Genomic DNA, 18969 nt, shown 5'->3' with positions numbered 1-18969 from the left:
ACCCCGCCGGCTCACAGAAAACACTGCCAAGACGAGCACTTTCTCTGAGCCTGTTTCCCATCTACTCAGCCGCAGAGCGCTGCCTTGTGCGTATGAGGCCCTGAGTTTTATCCCCAGCACTACAGAAAAGTTTCTCAGCACATTTTCAGAAATCATATTGACCAAACTGACCACAGCGTGTTTTTCAGAACATTCAAGTTACTGCCTTGATCCCGCAAGCAGGCCCAGTGGCGCTCAGGTTACCCCGAGATGCAGTTCTCGCTCCTTCCCAGGTGTTCAGCAGGGCTGGAGCCAGTGCACCAGCCGGGCACCTCAGGGGGCCACACTGGGCTTGGTGCCCACCACCACATACCCCAGGCACAGCCCGGTGTGGGCCAAGAACCAACCCAAAGATGCTTTGGGGCGGGGGATGGTATTCTGTGAGAGGTTTTCCTCACGACTCACCCCCGGTTAACTGCATTATTGCAATGAGGTTCTGTACAGAGGAGCCGCACACGCGGCCCCCGGAAGTCTCGGGACTGGCGGTGGTCAGTCTCCTGCGTCCAGTGTCGGCACAGAAAGGGGCCCGACGGGGCTCAGCAGCACAGGCCACACCTCGTGCATGTCTCAGCGTTTGCTCCCTGGCGCCCCTGAAAAACACCTCAGCGAGGAGCCCTTGAGGGCCGCTCACGGGGCTTCCCGGGCAGGGCTGGGCTCCCCGGTGAGGCCTGGCGGGGGTGGTGCCGGGCCCCGGCCTGTGCTTCCCCGGAACTATCCCCCTTCATCAGGGACAGATCCAGTTTGCTCTGTGGGCTCACCTGGCAGTGCTCGGGGGTCATGTGGAGCCAAATCAAACGTGGGCAAAGTCTGAGGCCCGGGGCTGGGGCTCGCTGCGCTGTTGCGGCACCCCCCAAAGGCCAGAGGGAGCGCGGGCGCCAGGCCCTGCCTGCGGCTGCCATTCCCGCCCCCCAGACCCAACGCCTCGGACCCCAGTCCAGTACCCCCCCCACCCCGACCCCCGAGCCCAAGGCTGATCCCAGCGGCGTCTGCAGCCGCCTGCCCCAGCCCTGGCAGTGCCCCACCCCAAAGATAAAAGCAGGCCAGCGAGGAGCCCCCCTCCCGCCCATCCCGTCAGGCACTTTCCCTGCCACACGCCGCCCCGAGCTGGGAGGCGCGTGAGGCCGAAAAGAACTTTGAAACAATCGTGGGAAAAGTGAATCTGGTTCTTCCATCTCGGGGGCCACACCTGGCGGCGCCCGGCGCTTATCCCGGCTCTGCTCCCAGGGGTCGCTCCTGGCGGGGCTCCAGGGCCATTTTGGTGCTGTGGGTGGAACCCAGTTAGACCACTCGCGGTCAGCGCCTTCCTTACCCCTGTACTGTCTCTCTCCGGCCCGGAAGGGAAATATCCTGGCCTGGCGGGGCTCAGGGGACCACCCGGTGGTGCCAGGGGGTGCTGTGTGCTAGCCCCCTGCTTTACCCCCGTCCTCCCCCTGGCCTGCAAAACTGAAGTATCTTCAGCTCCTCCCTGGGGCCCGGGGGTGACCCCTGCTGGTGCTGGCATTCAGACGGGGTTCCAGGAATTCCAACCAAGGCTGGGGGGCTGGAAGGCCGGCACCATCCCGCTCTGCGCTCTCGGCCCGTTCCCTCTGGCTCCCACTCACCTGGCCGGTCTTCACCACTCACCCCGACGGCCCCGCCCACCAGAGAGGCCACGCATGGCTCTACTCTGGCTACTCGGGCCAAGTACTGGCCGCCACAGAGAGACGCGGTCTGGCCCATCAGCGTGCAATGCAAGACGGGGCCCGGGCCCGTGAAGGCGCGCTGCCTGCGGCCATCACCGGGAGCTCGGGGGCCTCGCAGGCGCAGAGCCCTGAGACCCCGCGGGAAAAGGGCGGCGGACAGGGTCAGACACATCTAGGAGGCGGGACCTCGTTCTTGACCACTTTAATTTATAATCTGAATGTACAACACAGAGGCCATGACGTCACACCACGGCGCGGCCCCTGCAGGGAAAGGAGAGCAGAAAGCGTCAGTCACCCCGCTCGGCCCAGCCGCTGCCCCGCGACTCCAGGGAAGGGGCATGTCCCGGGTCTCTCAGGGTCCACAGGCCAGGGCGGGGGGGCTGGCAGCCTGCCAGCAGGCCTGGGCAGCCTCACCACAGCAAAGCGGGGACAAGAAGCTCCTCTTCAGCTGACCTTCGGGGGCCACCCCCTGCAGGGTGGCAGGGGTCACACCTGGGACCCCCCTCAGTCTCTCCCCAGCCCTTCTTGGTGATGTCACTGGGGACATGTAACCGCCATCATGCTTCCTATCTGTTCGGAACCCCGAGGCCTTTGAGTGATGGAGATTATCAGTAATTTTCGGGGGGGTGCCAGGGGTATCCGACCACACCCAGCTGTGCAAGGAGCTTGCAGGCAGTGCTGGGGGGGTCCCAAGGAGGTTGCTGAAAATCGAACCAGGGCCGGCCCTGTGCAAGGCAAGTGGCCTTGACCCCTGGGCTCGCTCTTTCGCTCAGTGCTTTGGCGGGAAGGAGTTTGTTTTGCTGTTTCCTTGGCCGGTCCAGGGCTGACACTCGGCCTCACACACAAGGCGAGATCTGCCAGTGGCCGACATGCCTGTCCTCATACTTCCCTTTCAGAAGAAAAAAAAATCCTGGTCAGGGAAAGCTGAGGCCAGAGGCTTTCGCTGTTTCCGAACTGCGAGGGCCGGGAACGGATTGGGAAGAACAGGAATGAAGCAGAGGCCCCAGCCCGGGGCCCTACCGAGGAAAGAAAAGCAGGCCTGGAGCGGGCACGGCAGGGAGGGTGCTTACCCGAAGCGGCCAAGCCAGGTTTGATCCCCAGCACCCCAGAGGGTCCCCAAGCACTGCTGGTGTGGCCCACAAGCCCAGCACCCCGAAGTGACTAGAAGTGGTGGCCTACCCCCACGCCCAGCGGGCGGCGTCCCTCAGTCCTCATCGTCAGGAAGAATGCCCAGCTCCTCGTCCGTCCACTGGGAAGGGTCCGGGTAGGGGAAGTGACCCTGCAGAAGACATTTGAAACTGGTCAAGAACCGACATTCTGAGGCCAGAGCGATGATACAGTGGGCAGGATGGCCTCGCATGCAGCCAACCCGGGTTCGATCCCCGGCACCCCATATGGTCCCCTGAGCACCGCCAGGAGTGATTCCTGAGTGCAGAGTCAGGAGGAACCCCTGAGCATCGCCGGGTGTGACCCAAAAAGGAAAAAAAAAACAAAAAGATGTTTCGTATACCAGGTTCTGCTTCAGAAGAAACCGTGGGAAAAGCGCCAGCCTAATGGGCCCACGCGGGCCGTCACAGGCGCAGACACGGTGGGGCTGAAGCCTCTAGGACCAGGCCACGGGCTCTCCCTGCAGCCAACCCCAGGTCTGGTGGCGGTGCCACGTGCCTGGGCTCCAGCTTGACGGAAGCTTGGCTGAGGCAGGCGGGCGGGCGGGCAGGCGGGCCCCTCCAAACGGCAAACAGGGCCCACGGCAGCCCCGCATCCCGGCGCCAAGAAGGGGATACCTAAGGAAAACACTCACCCAGGGACAAAAAGGCAACCACAAAGGGTAACAGGCCCGGAAATAAGAAGTCAGAGACACAAGGGGAACAAAGGGAAGGGAGTGAGAAAAGGGGGCGGGGTGTCCCGCGGCATTAGGGGGCACACTCTGGGCCAGAGGACAGGGTTCAAGCCCCACCATCCAAAAATAAATCAGTACAATAAAAATTAAAAAGGGGGGGCTGGAGTAATAGCATAGCGGGTAGGGCATTTGCCTTGCACGCGGCCGACCCGGGTTCGATTCCCAGCATCCCATATGGTCGGTCCCTTGAGCACCGCCAGGAGTAATTCCTGAGTGCAGAGCCAGAAGTAACCCCTGTGCATTGCCAGGTGTGACCCCAAAAGAAAAAAAATTAAAAAGGGAAAAAAGGGAGTTTAGAAAAAAAGAAAAAGTGAAAAAAGACCAAAAGAAAACCGACGGCCATGGCCCACGCACGCGGGGGGCTGCGAGGACGGCGTCGGACACTGACTTCTGCAAGCAGAGCCAAAAAATGAGGCTGAGGGAAAAGAAAAACAGATACTGAGCACACGAACTCCTGTCAGATAAGACAGCCACAGGTGAGGGGGGCCGAGCACCATGACAAGGGTGGGCGCTCGCCTTACAGCTGACCCGGGTCCCCCTAATACTGCCAGAGGCAAGCCGCGGGCGCAGAGCCAGGAGGAAGCCTCGAGTACAGCCAGGTGTGGCCCAAAACCCAAAAATCAAACAACAAATGGCGAGCAGGTGGAGGGGAATGAGCAGAGAAACTGCCGGAGGCAGGGCCGGGGAGATGCTGGCTGTCCGGCTGTCCAGCCGTCGGGCCAGAGTCCCAGGTGTGACTCCCAGCACCATCGGGAGTAGCTTGAGCACGGCCAGGTGTGCCCTTGACTCCATAAAAGAAAAATAGGGGGCTGGAGCAATAGTACAGTGGGTAGGGCATTTGCCTTGCACGCGGCCGACCCGGGTTCGATTCCCAGCATCCCATATGGTCGGTCCCTTGAGCACCGCCAGGAGTAATTCCTGAGTGCAAAGCCAGGAGTAAGCCCTGTGCATCGCCGGGTGTGACCCAAAAAGTGGAAAAAAAAAAAAAAGAAAAAGAAAATGTTGCTCAAACCAGCAAAACGCTGGGGGGGGAGGGGCGGAGAAAGCACAGCGGCTAGGCCCTTGCCTTGCACCCGAGCTGCCCCTATTCCCAAGCCCACCCGGAGTGACTCCTGAGCTTAGAGCCAGGAGTAGCCCAAAACCAAACCAGCAAAGAAACGAGTCGATTACCCGGGCGGAGTCGATTACCCTCCCCCCTCCCCCCCCAGCTCGTCCCGTGGCACTCACCAGCACCGCGTCGTAGTCGTGCCAGAGGCGCCAGAGGATCCAGAACCACATGAGGCCGCTGAAGAACTCGGCCTGGACCACCTGCGAGCGCGTCAGCTCCGGGAACTGGCGGTAGCGGGGCTCGATGTGCACCCCGCCGCCGGCCCTGGGGCGGCGAAAGGCGGCTCAGAGGCCAGAAGCCCACCCTCGCGCTCCTCCCGCACACGCCCCCGCAAGCAGCCGCTTCTCTGAGGCTGCCTCGGACCAGCGGAGCAGCCAGGACCCGCCGGACTCTCCAAAGGCGAGGCCTGAGGTTCCCTCCCTGCGAGCTCGCGGCCCTGCGGCAGGAGTGAGGGTCCAAGCATCGGGCTCAGGCCGGAGATGACACGGGTCAGGACAGGGCCTGGCACGCACCAGGGCCTCGTCCCCGCACCACGGGGTCCGAGCATCGCCCCATTCTTGGGCACTACTTTGGAACCACTAGTTGGCCAAGCCGCCACCGGATGTGTCCGTGTGGCTCCAAAACTTAAAATTTTTTGAACAAAAACTTAGGGGAGCTAGTTCAACAGGCAGGACGCTCGCCTGGCAAACAGCTGGTCCAGGTTCCATCGCCAGCACCCCGAGGACCCGCTGCGGTGGTCCCTGAGCTCAGAGCCAGGAGTTAGCCCCAAGCATGGCCAGGAGTGACACAAAAACGCAAAAAAATTAAATCGCTAAGATATGGGGGTGGGATGTCTCAAAGGAGGGCACACACTCAGGATTCAAATCTCGCACCACGTGTTTCCTTGGACACCGCTGGGCGTGGCCCAAAACAAACCAAATCTCCAAAAGTCGCTATCACCTCCACCCGTGCTCGCTGAGCCAGGTCTCTGGCCGCTTTGCCATTCCCTCCCCCGCCCACCGGAGGGGTCCCCTCCTAGCCTCTGTCACTCCCGGACCCCCACTGGAGGCCTCAAAGCACCAGCCAGACGCTGTCTTCTCCACGAGGTGTGTCCTCACCTCCTCTAAGCCACATTCACCTGGGAACTCTCAGGACCAGCTCCGGGGTAGGGAAGACCTTTGTTCTGTTTGGTTTGGGGGTCATACCTATCGGTGCTGGGGTTACTCCTGGCTCTGCGCTCAGAAATCACTTCTAGTGGGCTCGGGGGACCATACGGGATACCGGGGATCGGACCTGGGTCCGCAGCATACAAGGTAAGTGCTAGGTAGCCCTGTACCATCTCTCTGGCCCCCGCTTGGGTGAAAGTGGGGGGTTGTTTGTTTGGGGGCTATACCTGAAAATACTCAGGGTTTACTCCAGGCTGTATGCTCAGAGATCTCTCCTGGCGGGTCAGGGGACGCGAGGAGGGACATATGGGGTGGCGGGGATCGAATCCGCAGTAGGGATGGGTTGACGCGGTATTTAATATGAGCTCAGGCAACGGAGCCGGACCCGCCCAGGCCCCGCCCAGGCCCCGCCCAAGTTCCGCCCCTTACCCTCAAACCCCGCCTCTCACACCCGCAAACCCCGCCCCACACAGGCCCCGCCCCGCGCGGCCGCACTACAAATCCCAGCATGCCTCGGGGCGAGGGGTCGCCGCAAGGTCCCAGAGCCGCGCGTCAAGGTGAGGGCGCCCCGGACACGGGCACTTTCCCTTCCCAGGAGGCGAAGCCTCGGCCCCCGCCGACACTCACCGGCGGACTCCGGCGCCCCCCGCCTCCTGCGCACGGACGCCCCTGAAGAGGCGGCGTCCGAGGCGAACGAAGGGCGCTACTCGCGTCAACGCCGACATGCCAGCCCGCGTCCACCCAGCCGTGCCCGCCGCGCCTCCGCGACGTCACTTCCCCACGCCCGCCTGACGTCATCGGCCTGCGCCGCTCGCGGCCCCGCGTCACGTCGTCCGGGGAGGTGGGGCGTGTGGCGGGCGGGGGCGGCCCGCGGACACGCCGTGGGCCCTGGGGAAACCCAACACCGCGCCAGGACTCGGGGCCGCCCCACGTCCGGCCCGTGCCGGCCTGTGCCGCGTCCCCACCGGCCCTGCGCGGGCCTCGGCTGCTCCGGTGCTTCCAGAGCTCCCGGCTGCTGTTGCACCTTATTTCTAGTCATTTCTGACCGCGGTGTCGCAGCTGCGGTACTCGAGAGCCCCCTTACCGCCTCCGTGCGCCCCGCCGCCCCGCCAGCCCCCGGTCACTCTCGTCTCTGCGTCGGTAGCCCGGGCCAGTGGCTGGACCCGTTTCCTTCTGGCTTGTTTCCGTGTATTCCGCATTTGAGCGAGATTGTCGGGTATTTACATGGAAGTTCTGTTCGTAGTGTGTGCACGGGTCTCCAGATAGTTTCCCAGCGTGACCGAACGGACAGATTCTTTTTTTTTTCTTTTAAGTAAAATTTAATTTAATTACTTATTTATTTATTTTTGCTTTTTTGGGGTCACACCCGGCGATGCACAGGGGTTCCTCCTGGCTCTGCACTCAGGAACTACTCCTGGCGGTGCTCAGGGGACCATATGGGATGCTGGGAATCGAACCCCGGGTCGGCCGCGTGCAAGGCAAACACCCTATGAACTGCTATCACTCCAGCCCCCGAACGGGCAGATTCTTACTGGTGAGCTTGATGACCAGCAGTGACCACCCCACCCCCACTCCCCGCCCCCAGGTCCTCCCGCTTGTGGGCTGGCAAGCTGGCGTTATCACCTGGGCTGCGCACTCAGCTGCTTTCCGTCAGCCGGCTGGGGGCTGCTTTGTGTGCGGTCGCAGCCGTGGTTTGCAGGTCGTGGTGGTCGTGCTCGGGGCCGCTGCAGGCCGGGGCCAGGCTTGCACAACCCTTTCTGCGGCGCTTACGTGCTCCAGGCGGCATCGCAGCAGGGAATTGCCTGTCGGCTCTGCACCGCACGCAGGATCTCTGCCAGGATCACGCTTGGCACACGTGATGCCCAGGGGGTGAACTTGTAGTACCCTGCGGCTGAACTCGTGACCACATGCTTGCTTGCGAGGCAGGGCCCTGAACCTGTATGTTACTCTTGCCGGCCCTTGCTTGCTGCTTTTGACCTTGTAATAAAATTCAGCAACAAATCAGTTAACAAAAAACTATCAAGAAGACTATTTGAAGTTCAGTGAAACTGGCCCTACTTGCATAGGACCTGCAGGACCTTGGTTACTGGTGGCACTGTCCGTGTGACAATCGTGGGTACTTATAGGAAAGAAACTGGCCCTGTCCACTGGCATTCTGTGGAAATAGATTTTTGGTCACGCCCTGCAGTGCTCAGGGGCCACTCTTGGTAGTGCCGAGGATCAAACAACCCTCATTGGCTACCTACAGGCAAGCAACCTAACCCCTGTGCTATTTCTCTAGCCCCTGTGTATGTAATTGAAATGTCAGCGTCTGCGAACTAGGCACCTTTCAGTAGAAGGGGTGAGAAAAGAAACAGAAGGAAACAAAATAAGTTTATTCTTTCTTCTCCTCCACCAAGCATTGTCCCTGAATTAAGGTGCCCTTGGCCCCGACTGGATGGAGACATCTCCCTCCCCCTCCTTCCGCATGGGAAGCCCACACTCCCGGTTCGCAAGCATTCCAGCGGAGGGGACTGTGGCCCGGGGCTCCGGTCAGGGGGCGGCGGCGGCCAGTCCTTTCAGCAGGAAGGGTTTGGCGGCATCCAGAATGTCCAGCTTGGGGTCCAGTGAGCGGCCAAGCCCCTCCAGCACCATGATGGCAAACACGATGGAGGCAAAATTGCTCTCAAGTTTCACCTGCAGCAGAAACGCGGCAGCTCCGAGACCCGGGACAGCACTGTCGCTGTGCTGTGTGGCTTTCCCCACCGCCTGACATTCCAGCCCCTTCCCCTGAACATTTAGGGAAACCTGAGGAGTGCGGTATGAACTGGTCTGGGCCTGAGTGGGCCTGGGTGTGATCTAAACAGCAGTGAGCCCTGAACAGATCGATGGTTAAGACTCCTGAAGGGGGCTGGAGCCATAGCACAGCAGGTAGGGTGTTTGTCTTGCACGTGGCAGACCTGGGTTCAATTCCCAGCATCCCATATGGTCCCCCGAGCATTAAAACTGCTTTCAGGAGGCTGGAGCGATAGCACAGCAGGTAGGGTGTCTGCCTTGCATGCGGCTGACCTGGGTTCGAGTCCCAGCATCCCTTATGGTCCCCCGAGCACCACCAGGAGTAATTCCTGAGTGCATGAGCCAGGAGTAACCCCTGAGCATCTCCAGATGTGAACCCCCCCCCCCAAAAAAAAAAAAAAACTCCTGAAGGAGCTGCCATCCTCATCCCATCCAGGGATGGCTCCTAACCCAAACACCAAGGAATCACCCCCGTTAGCCCCAGCCCCCGTCATGCAAGCGGAGGGGAGAAAGGCAGGAACCGGCTGAATCAGGCCAAGTTCACTCTGCTGAGACGGGCGTCTGCACCTCAGGATCAGGGGTGCTTGATCGGATGCCCCCCCAGGCACAGTCCTGAGGCCTAGGAGACTCGGTGGGCTACCCCGGCTTTGCACTCCGCCTCCCACCCGCAGACAGCAGCATGGAACCCCTGGGCACACAGCCAGCTAGGAAGGCCCTGAGCACCGCCAGATGTGGCCCCCAAACCAACCAACCGGGGCTGGAATAAAAGTATAGCAGGTAGGGCGTTTGCCTTGCACACGGCCGACCCAGGTTTGATTCCCAGCACCCCATAGGGTCCCCCGAGCATCGCCAGGAGTAATTCCTGAGATGCAGAGCCAGGTGGAACCCCTGGGCATCGCTGGGTGTGACCCAAAAAGAAAAAAAAAAAACAGATGTTGGGCTGAGGGTATCGGTCAATGATCAAGCACTTGCATGAGGCCCCAGGTTCGATCCCCAGCACCACCAGAAAAAAAGGCAAAAGCTGCCGTAGGACAAGCACCTCTCCCCACGGCAGAGTCCTGGGGCGCGCCTGGCACCTCACCTTGTGAGTCATCAGCAGCTTGAAGACACTGGACAGGAGGCTGGAGACCTGGAGCTGGAAGAGGGAGAGGGGCTGCAGCGCAGGCGAGGGGTCCTTGCTCCTCCCCCTGGCCCTGACCTCGCACCCCCAACCCCCCCCCCCTCCACCCCCGGGAACACGCGCTCTGCCCAGCCTCGGAGCTGCTCACCTTCTCCAGGGTGATGGTCTTCTCCCGGGCCTGCGTCACCAGCCTGGCCATCTCCGCCTTGAAGGCCTCCACGTCCTTGCACTCGCTGGCCCGGGCGTGATGCAGGATGAGCTCGGCCACCCGCTGACCCTGAGAGGTGCCAAGGGAAAGGGTGTCGGCGGGCGGCTTGGGGCAGAGGCCAGGATGGTGCGAGATGCAGGGGCGGGGAGGGGGGGGGGACAGAGGGGCTCTGGGCAGAGCGCAGCCCCGGTTCCGGGCACTGCACGGGTGGGCCCCAACACTGCCCCCAAACAGAAGATGTTCTGCCCAAACCCCTCTTCATTGCTTCTGCCTAGCCTTGACCCCCAAGGACTCTCAAAGCCCCCACCCGGACCCGGGCTGGTCAGAGGCCAGCGTCTGTGGCTCGGGCTCCGGGAGGCATTGCTGGCCGAGCAGCCTGGCCCGTGCCCCCGCCCCAGGCCTCGGCCCCCCACGCTTCATCCCAGAGTCCCTCACCACTCACCGCCTGCCACGCCTCTGCCCCTTCACCCCGACCCAGGTCCCGCCGTGTGCCCGCCCCAGTGGTCCCACTGATGCCTCGCACCCCTTCTTGGGCAGACGGGCTCGGCCCAGGCCCAGGGGCTGCTCCCTCTGGAGCCGGCCCCCTGCCTCCTCGTTGTCGCCATTGTTGATTTCCCCATTCCCCTCTTTCCCTGAGTCTTGTCTTCCTGTGAGGGATTGGGGAGTTTTGTTCTTGTGGTGCTGGGGGTCGAACCCAGGGCCTCACAGATGCAAGGCCAGATTCTGGCACTAAACCCTGCACAGGGGCCGGGGGCTCTTCACTGTCCCCCCTGAATCCTGGGTTTGCATCATGCCGCCCTGTGCTGAATCCCTTTCTCCAAAGCTTCACCTCGGCCAGCAGAGCCCGGCAGTCCCCAGCCGTGATGCCCGTGGAGGCTGCGGCCTCCGCTGCGCCTCTCACAGCCTGGTGCACACGTCTGGGCTCAGTCCCCAGCACCACTCGCCCCGGACCCGGCAGGTCCCGAAGCAAAAGCAAGAAGGCAGCCAGCCAGCAGGCGGACAGAGGACAGGACAGGACGAAAGGCTCGGACGCCCCCCGCGGTGCCATCCCTGCGTCCAGGCTGGGCCCTCAGCGCACAGGGTCCCTCCCAGGTACCAGAGCCACCTCAGGGCCCCTTCTGCTCCAGCCCAGAGGTTCCGGGCATCACCCGGCCTGCCTGCTCTCACCTGGCCCAAGGCCACGGCCGTGAAGACGGCCCGGAAGTTGCTCAGGTCAGCGGCCTGCAGCTCGGCCACGATGCCCGCATCCAGCAGCACGAGACGCAGTGGGTGTGGGGCAGCAGCAGGTGGCAGCGGGGGCCCCTGGCCCTCGGGAGAGCCCTCGGCGCCCTGTACCAGGATGTTCCCCGGGTGGAGGTCGGCGTGCACGAAGTTGTCCACAAATATCTGCAAAGAGTCAGGCGCCCGTGAAGGCAGCGTCGGGCCAGGGAGCGCATGCAGGAACCCCAGCCCCCAGCCTCCCGCGCTGCCAGCCCCAGGGGGTCCCGGGAGCAACACCCACCCCTGGGGGTGGCCCCAAGGCAAAAGGAAAAATAAAAGCAAGTTGGGGCTGGAGAGGTGGTTCGGCAGGCAGGGGGTTGGCCTTGCATGCGGCAAACTCGGGTTCAATCCCCGGCACCCAGTACGGTCCCCCAGGCACCATCAGGTGTGTCCCCACTCTTAAAAAAAGATAGATGGCATGCATGTGGGGGCCCCGGTTTCAGCCCCCGACACCATGGTCTCCCACCTCTCCCCAGGACTGTCTGGAGACCCCAGACTAACTGCCAGCTGTGGCCTCAAAACCAAAGAGCAGCGGGACTGGAGTGATAGCACAGCGGGTAGGGCGTTTGCGTTGCACCCGGCTGACCCGGGTTCAAATCCCAGCATCCCATATCGTCCCCTCAGCACCGCCAGGGGTGATTCCTGAGTACATGAGCCAGGAGTGACCCCTGTGCATTGCTAGGTGTGACCCAAAAAGAAAAAAAAAAAAAAAAAAAGCAGGGGCTGGAGCAATAGCACAGCGGGTAGGGTATTTGCCTTGCACGTGGCCGACCCAGGTTCAATTCCCAGCATCCCGTATGGTCCCCTGAGCACCACCAGGAGTAATTCCTGAGTGCAGAGCCAGGAGTAACCCCTGTGCATCACCAGGTATGACCCAAAAAAAGCAAATAATAATAATAAACAAAAACCAAAGAGCAAAAGGTAGGCCCCCGCCGCATGGGGGCGCAACGTGGTCTCAGCCCTGCGTCTCCCCACCCCCCACCCCGCCCCCCATACACACCATCTTCAGCAGCATGTTGATGCCCAGCCGTGCAATCTTCCTCTTGACGGGCACTGGGGTCCCGGCCTGCTGGAAGCTGGACACGGGCACACTCTCCTGCGACGGGAAGGGGACCCACGCTCTCTCTGCGCGCCCTGCCTGTCTCACCGTGTCCCCAAGGCCACAGCCGCATCCTGGCCCCCGGAGCAGAAGGTGACCCGAAGCGCCCCTAGTGAGTCTGTCCCCGGAGCACATGCCCCTTCCATACCCCTTTTCAGAAGGGGAGCGCCCCCTCCCCACACTGGCTCTGTCCCCCACCGCTTCCAGTGTCCTGGTTAAGGGCAGGGCGGGCGGGCGCCAGAACAAACCAGTGTGGGGGCAAGGATGTGGCTCAGAGCGGCGGAGACACACTCAACACGCAAGGCCCTGGGCTTGCCCCCGCCCCTCAGGACACTCCTCGCCCCCAGCACTGCCATGGCTCTCCCACCCACAGCAAAAGAAGGCTGAAAGCCGGAAGCATCGCTGAACCACCTGAGCATACACAGTACATGCAGGAGGCTCGGGTGCGAGCCCCAGCACCACACGCCCCATCCAGCACTGCACGGAGTCCTCTCCAAATGTGGCTCAAGGGGGCTGGAGCGATAGCACAGCGGGTAGGGTGTTTGCCAACCCGGGTTCGATTCCCAGCATCCCATATGGTCCCCTGAGCACCGACAGGAGTGATTCCTGAGTGTATGAGCCAGGAGTAACCCCTGAGCATCACCAGGTGTGACCCCAAAAGCAGAAAATAATGATAATGGGGGGGAGGGAGGTCAGCAGACTCAAGGGAATCTGTACTCGGGGCTATTGGTCCCCAACACTGGTGAGGGTGGCCCCTGAGCCAGGAGGAGTCCCCGACACCAGCAGGTAGGAGCCGATATAAAAACGGTCTGGAGCGGCAGCAGGGAAGGCGCTTGCCTTGCACGCATGCGGTCCTAGGTCCGATTCCCAGAACCACAAAAAATTTTGTCTGCGGAATAGTCTCAACTGAAGTTGACCTACACAAAATTGTCAAAATCCCTAATGAAACCATGGTAAAAAGAAAAAAAAAAAAAAAAAGAATCTGCCCTTATGGGGGCATGAAAGAACCACAGTTTGTTCGTTCCTGAGCCCAGGCAGGAAAAATGACGGGGAAAGAGAGAAGCGTGAGAGGGTGGAGTGTGCACATTTGGGTGGGTTCATTTTTGCGAATACGAGCTGTGCTCGGGGGGCTGGAGCAATAGCACAGCAGAGAGGGCGTTTGCCTTGCACGTGGCCAACCCGGGTTCGATTCCCAGCATCCCTGAGCACCGCCAAGAGTAATTCCTGAGTGTACATCCAGGAGCAACCCCTGTGCATCACCCAGTGTGACCCAAAAAGAAAAAAATAATAATAAAACAAGCTGTGCTTGGGAATGGGGGTGTCTCCGTGCTCAGTGCTGGGCGCAGGGGTCAGCTTCTGCAGTGCTGGGGTCGATGTGATGAGGCTGGGGAAAACTAGGGCCACGCCCAGGCCCAGGCCAGACGGGGTGCCCTGGCACGGCCGCTCCCACTCCCCACCCAGGCTAGTTCGATCGTCCAAGCAGCCCTGGTGACGCTCTTCTACCCTAACAGGCAAACAAGAGGACTAAAGCCCAGAGAGATGAAGTGACTTGCTCAAGGCCACACAGCGGATAGGGCTGGACCCTCTGAGCTACGGGGTCCCAGGGTGGCACCCTCCGGAGTCACTCGGGCTCCCTGCACTGACGGCACTAACAGGCACAGCCTTGGGGGTCTCGGGCCGAGGGCGGCCCCCTGCCCCGTCCCCCGCGTTCAGGGACAGCCTGCCTCACCTCGTAAGTCTCCACCAAGACCTCCCTGGTGACAAAGGGCCGCAGAGGGGTGGGGAACTTGACGGAATTCACATTCAGGAAGTTGCACTGGAAGTGTTCGAGATTCCGAGCCTCGTAACGCAGGTCAATCTGTGGGGAAACGGAGGCAAACGGGAAACGGGGAGCAGGTGGCGCAGAGCAGACGAGCCGCTCCCGAGGTGCACCTCCGCCCACACCCCCTCCACGGCTCCCGGGTAACTGGAGGGGTTCCAGGGGTGGCACTCTGTGACCTGGGGGTCCTCAGAGCTAGGGGCGGGTCCCCTGCAGGGCGTCGGATTTCGACTCTCCTTCTCCCCAGCAGGGGGCGCCTTTCCCTTGGCTGCGACCTTTGGCAGCTCTCTCTCCAGTCCCCAAATGACAGGCACCTTATCCCGGCCACACCCCATGCTAAGGGCTTACCACGGGCTCTGCCCTCGGGGACCACCCCAGGGTTCAACCAGGGTGGGCCACTTTCAAGGCAGGCACCCAGCCTGCTGGACTATCCACCCTTTCTGGGAGCATGAATTCTGCCCCAGGCCGCAGGCTCACAGAAGACTGAGATAAGGGCGAGACCTGAGCTGAGGTCAGTTGAAAGGTCTTAAATAAAGGTCCATCATCATCAAGGAACCCCAGTCTCCCCACCTCCATCCACAATAGGAACAACAGATTATTAGCAACTCCCACGGGCCTCAATTCATAAGACATCTCCGGGAAGCGGATGGGAACCCCCTGCTCCTTTGCCAGGTAACACAAAAACCCAGTTTTCCTACAAAAATGCCACAAAATGACCCAAACTTGATATAGTCCTAAATTAAGACCCTTCCGGCCCGAGAGTTTCTTTTTTCAATAAATTTTTCTATGTGTCCAGCTCTGAGTCTGAGTATCTTTACCCCTCAGCATTCCAACAGAGGGGCTGGAGCGATAGTACAGTGGGTAGAGCATTTGCCTTGCACGCGGCCGGCCCCGGGTTCGATTCCCAGCATCCCATATGGTCCCCTGAACACCGCCAGGGGTAATTCCTGAGTGCAGAGCCAGGAGTGACCCCTGTGCATCACCGGGTGTGACCCAAAAAGAAAATAAAGTTCTTTAAAAAAAAAAATATTCCGGGGCTGGAGCAATAGCACAGCGGGTAGGGCGTTTGCCTTGCACGCAGCCAACCCGGGTTCGAATCCCAGCATCCCATATGGTTCCCCTGAGCACCGCCAGGAGTAATTCCTGAGTGTAGAACCAGGAGTAACCCCTGTGCATCGCGGGGTGTGACCCAAAAAGCAAAAAAAATAAAATAAAATATTCCAACCAAGGGGCTGGAGCGATAGCACAGCGGGTAGGGTGTTTACCTTGCACACGACCAACCTGGGTTCTATTCCCAGCATCCCATATGGTCCCCCGAGCACCGCCAGGAGTAACCCCTGTGCATCGCCGGGTGTGACCCAAAAACAAACAAAAATTCCAACAGAGACTCGCCGTCACCACTCCAGGCCTCCTGCTCTGTCCCTCGGCCACACTGACTCCGGGTGACAAGGCGGCCGTGGGAGGAAGCCAGGCCCTGAGTGCAGAGGTGGGCCTGCCTCCGCTCTGTGCAACGACCACACTGAGCAGTGGCCTTCCCTGCCCGCCTTCACGCACTGGCCTCGCTGCTGCTGGCCAGCGCCGGACAGGGAGGTGCTACTGAGGCATGTGACTTTACCTGCTGGACCATGAGCTTCTCGAACTCTTCCACGATCTCAGGCAAGCTGAGCCACTGGACTCCGGGCAGAAGGCCCAACAGCCGGCTGCCCATCTTCATCAGCTGCAGGTCCATCTGCACCTGGGAGATCAGGCCCGGGTGCAGCACCTGCCGGAAGAGAGTCAGTGAGGGCCGAGGAGGCGGCCAGGGGGGCCGCCCCAGCGCCGCAGGGCGTGTCCCCCAAATCAGGTAAAAATAAAGACTAAGAGAGGCGAGAGAGAGGACAGCGGGGAGGGCGCTTGCCTTGCAGGCGGCTGACCAGGGTTCGACCCCCGGCATCCTATAGGGTCCCCCGAGCACCGCCAGGAGTGATTCCTGAGCACAGAGTCAGGAGTAACCCCTGAGCATCACTGGGTGCGGGGGGGGGGGGGACGGGGAAAAAAAAAGTTAAGTGGGAGAATAAATGGATCCAAGCAGAATAAAGGCCCACCTGGAAGACCCGCAGAGCGGTGGGAATGGTGGGACAGAGGCAGCGATGCCCAAGGGTGCCCGGGCACCGCAAAGCTGCACCCCACACCCCCCTGCTTGGACGCATGCTTCAGGCTGGTGGGGGGCCCACAGTTTCTCAGAGGGGAGAAGAGGATTCCAGGAGCACCTAGGACTTGCCAGGTTCCCTGGGGAGGTGCTACATGGGTGGGGAAAGGGGTGGGAAATGGTGGGACCTGAGGAGGCATCCGACCCACCCCCACCCCGTGACTGCCGCCATGCAGGGGCCCCCCACCCCCACCCCCTGCGCCATCTGACCCTCACCGATCTTGCCCTCCCGCCGCCAGCAGGCCAGCTGAACCACTTTGGTTTTTGTTTGCCAGGTCAGAGGGACCACACCTGGCAGGTTCCGGGGAACCCCGTGGTGTGCTGGGGCTCAAACCCCGATCAGACGCATGAGAAGGTAAATGCCCCGTGGAGCAGGCCCTCGGCTTTGACACATGGGCCGTGCACCCTCCCAGAGCCCAGAGTGAAATAAAACAGCCTTCAGCGTTCAAACGAGGGTCAGGCTGGCTGGTGACACGGATGCAGGGCAGTAAGACAAGGCACAGGAGCTAGTGCGGTAGCCTGCTTAGCAACTGGCCCACCAGAGCACTGAGTCGAGAGCAGTGTCCCCTCCACCGGTGGGTGGGCCAAAAGCAAAGGGACAGCAAAGTGGGCTGTGGGACAGACGGGGCAGTGCAGTTCAGAGAAAGGATGGGCGCGGCCAAAGACCCCCAAGCACTTACTTTCACTGCCACGGGGATGAGGTGGGCTTGCCCAGGCAGGTGGGCCGGCTCCGGGGGCTGCGATGTAACTGCATTGGGTGGGAGCGGCGCAGTCCGCGGCAGGAGCAGTCTTTCTACTAATGACTGGTCGGCCAGGCTTCCCGCCGGGTCCCAGGGGCTCGGGCCGGGGAGTTTCTGTTCCAGGAAGCCGGGGTCCGCGTGCGCCTTGTACACCTGGGCCACGCAGCCCGAGCCCACGGGCTCCCGCTGGGAGAAGTGGAGCACCTTCCCCCAGTCGTCCCCGAAGGCCTGGCGCAGGAAGAGCTCGGTGTGCGCCCAGGGGTGCGGGGTGACACGCACGTGCAGCCTGGAGAAGCGCGCGCAGAAGGCCTCAGAGAACACGTCCCGCCGCGTGCTGGCCCACTGGCCCAGTTTGATGTAGGTGGGGCCCGCGGCCTCCGTGGCCTTGAGGAGCAGATGGAGCCAGAGGCCCGTGGCGCCGGGCGCCAGGTAGGTGAGGGGGTAGAGGGCGACGAGCGGGAAGAACCTCAGCAGGAGGCTGGCGGCGCGCAGCCCGATCCGGAGGTAGCGCAGCAGGGAGCCCGGCCACGGCTCGGGGGAGCTACGCCCCGACGGCCCCCGCCCGGCCGGCTCGCCCCAGCTCTGCGGGCCCGGGCGCCCCCGACCCGCCTCCGCGGGCTCCCCGGGGGCCGAGAGGAGTCTGGGGAAGGCGCCCACCAGCAGCCAACAGAGCCGGTCCCGGCGGGCGCGCCCCGCCAACCCCGGCGCCGTGCACAACAGCTCCCCGCGGAGCCCCGCGCGCCTCAGGCGCCACGACCACGCCCGGACCCACACGCGCCACGGCGTCCCCATCCTCGCGGGGGCCCGCCGCGGCCGAGCCTGGCTGTCCCCCGCTCACGCTGCGGCATGTGGCCGCGCTCCCGGCCGCGCCGAGCGTTCCCCGGACGGGGATCCGCGCCCAGCGTTCCCGGTACCGGGGCCCGCGCCCAGCGTTCTACTAAGGGGACCCGCGCCCAGCGTTCCCGGTACCGGGGCCCGCGCCGAGCGTTCCACTAAGGGGACCCGCGCCCAGCGTTCCCCGTACCCGGGCCCGCGCCCTGCGTTCCACTAAGGGGACCCGCGCCCAGCGTTCCCGGTACCGGGGCCCGCGCCGAGCGTTCCACTAAGGGGACCCGCGCGCAGCGCTTCCCCAACGGGGCCCGCGCCCAGCGTTCCACCAACGGGGCCCGCGCCCAGCGTTCCACCAACGGGGCCGGCGCCCGGCGTTCCCCGATCGGGGGAGGGTGCCGCGGCGCGGCCGGGTGACGCGCGGCCCAGTCCCCGCCCCGGAGCCGACCGTGGGGGCCGGAGCGGCCGAAGGGGAACCGCGGGGCGCGGGGCAGGGCCCGGAAACGGGGGTGCGCGGGGCCCGGGCGCCGAGGTCGGGGCAGCGGAGCCGCGAGCGGACGGCCGGGTCCCTGGAGCCGGACACCGGGACGCAGAGGCCGCCGGGCCCAGCCGCCCGAGGCCCCGCCCTGGACGGCCCCTTAAAGCGGACGCGGCCCGCGGGGCGCCGCGCGCACCTGGGCTTTCCCGGCGTGCGAGCCGGACGGGCCCCGAGCGCTCTCAGCTGGGCCCCCGGGCGTGGTGGCCGGTGGTCCTGCGTCTCGGAGCGGCGGGGTGCGCACCCCACGCCTCTCTGCAAGGATGGGGGAGGCGCGGGGAGCACCTGGCGCCTCAGTTTTCTAGCGGGCAGCAGATACGCCGAGACTCGGCTCCAGGACTCGGGCTTGCGCTTGTTTAACCTTGAAGATTCGGGGAAACTGACCAACTGACCATTCGGAGGGCAGGAAGCTGCCCGGACGGTCGCCATCGCGGACATTGAGAATGGGGGTGGGGGGAGCCTGAGCTCCCCGTGGGTGCCACGGACCCTCCCCCCTCCCATCACATACGTTAGCGCCCTTGGC

General features: G+C 62.7%; 2 protein-coding genes across 3 annotated transcripts; both read right to left on the bottom strand.

Annotated features, from left to right (window-relative positions):
* Positions 1-1907: 1907 nt before the first annotated feature.
* NDUFB2 (NADH:ubiquinone oxidoreductase subunit B2) lies at positions 1908-6660 on the bottom strand. The gene is made up of 4 exons (XM_004608220.2): positions 6502-6660; positions 4849-4993; positions 2901-3000; positions 1908-1982 (listed from the first exon to the last, which is right to left on the bottom strand). The coding sequence occupies exons 1-3, from the start codon at positions 6597-6599 to the stop codon at positions 2926-2928; spliced, it is 318 nt and encodes a 105-aa protein (XP_004608277.1). The 5' UTR covers positions 6600-6660; the 3' UTR covers positions 1908-1982; positions 2901-2925.
* Positions 6661-7471: 811 nt separating this feature from the next.
* Positions 7472-18548, bottom strand: ADCK2 (aarF domain containing kinase 2). Of its 2 annotated transcripts, none has more exons than XM_055141288.1 (8): positions 17024-18548; positions 15771-15917; positions 14066-14194; positions 12238-12333; positions 11145-11363; positions 9918-10046; positions 9731-9784; positions 7472-7851 (listed from the first exon to the last, which is right to left on the bottom strand). In XM_055141288.1, exons 1-8 carry the CDS (start codon positions 17873-17875, stop codon positions 7525-7527), a joined length of 1953 nt encoding a protein of 650 aa, XP_054997263.1. In that variant the 5' UTR covers positions 17876-18548; the 3' UTR covers positions 7472-7524. The 2 variants fall into 2 exon arrangements, with proteins under 2 accessions (XP_054997263.1, XP_012788130.2); XM_012932676.2 differs by lacking the exon at positions 7472-7851 and adding an exon at positions 8235-8550 and having other exon boundaries at positions 17024-18540.
* Positions 18549-18969: the final 421 nt, after the last annotated feature.

The sequence above is a fragment of the Sorex araneus genome, chromosome 1 (assembly GCF_027595985.1).
Source record: "Sorex araneus isolate mSorAra2 chromosome 1, mSorAra2.pri, whole genome shotgun sequence".
Classification (NCBI taxonomy): domain Eukaryota; kingdom Metazoa; phylum Chordata; class Mammalia; order Eulipotyphla; family Soricidae; genus Sorex; species Sorex araneus.
This window is presented reverse-complemented; position numbering and strand designations above follow the sequence as displayed.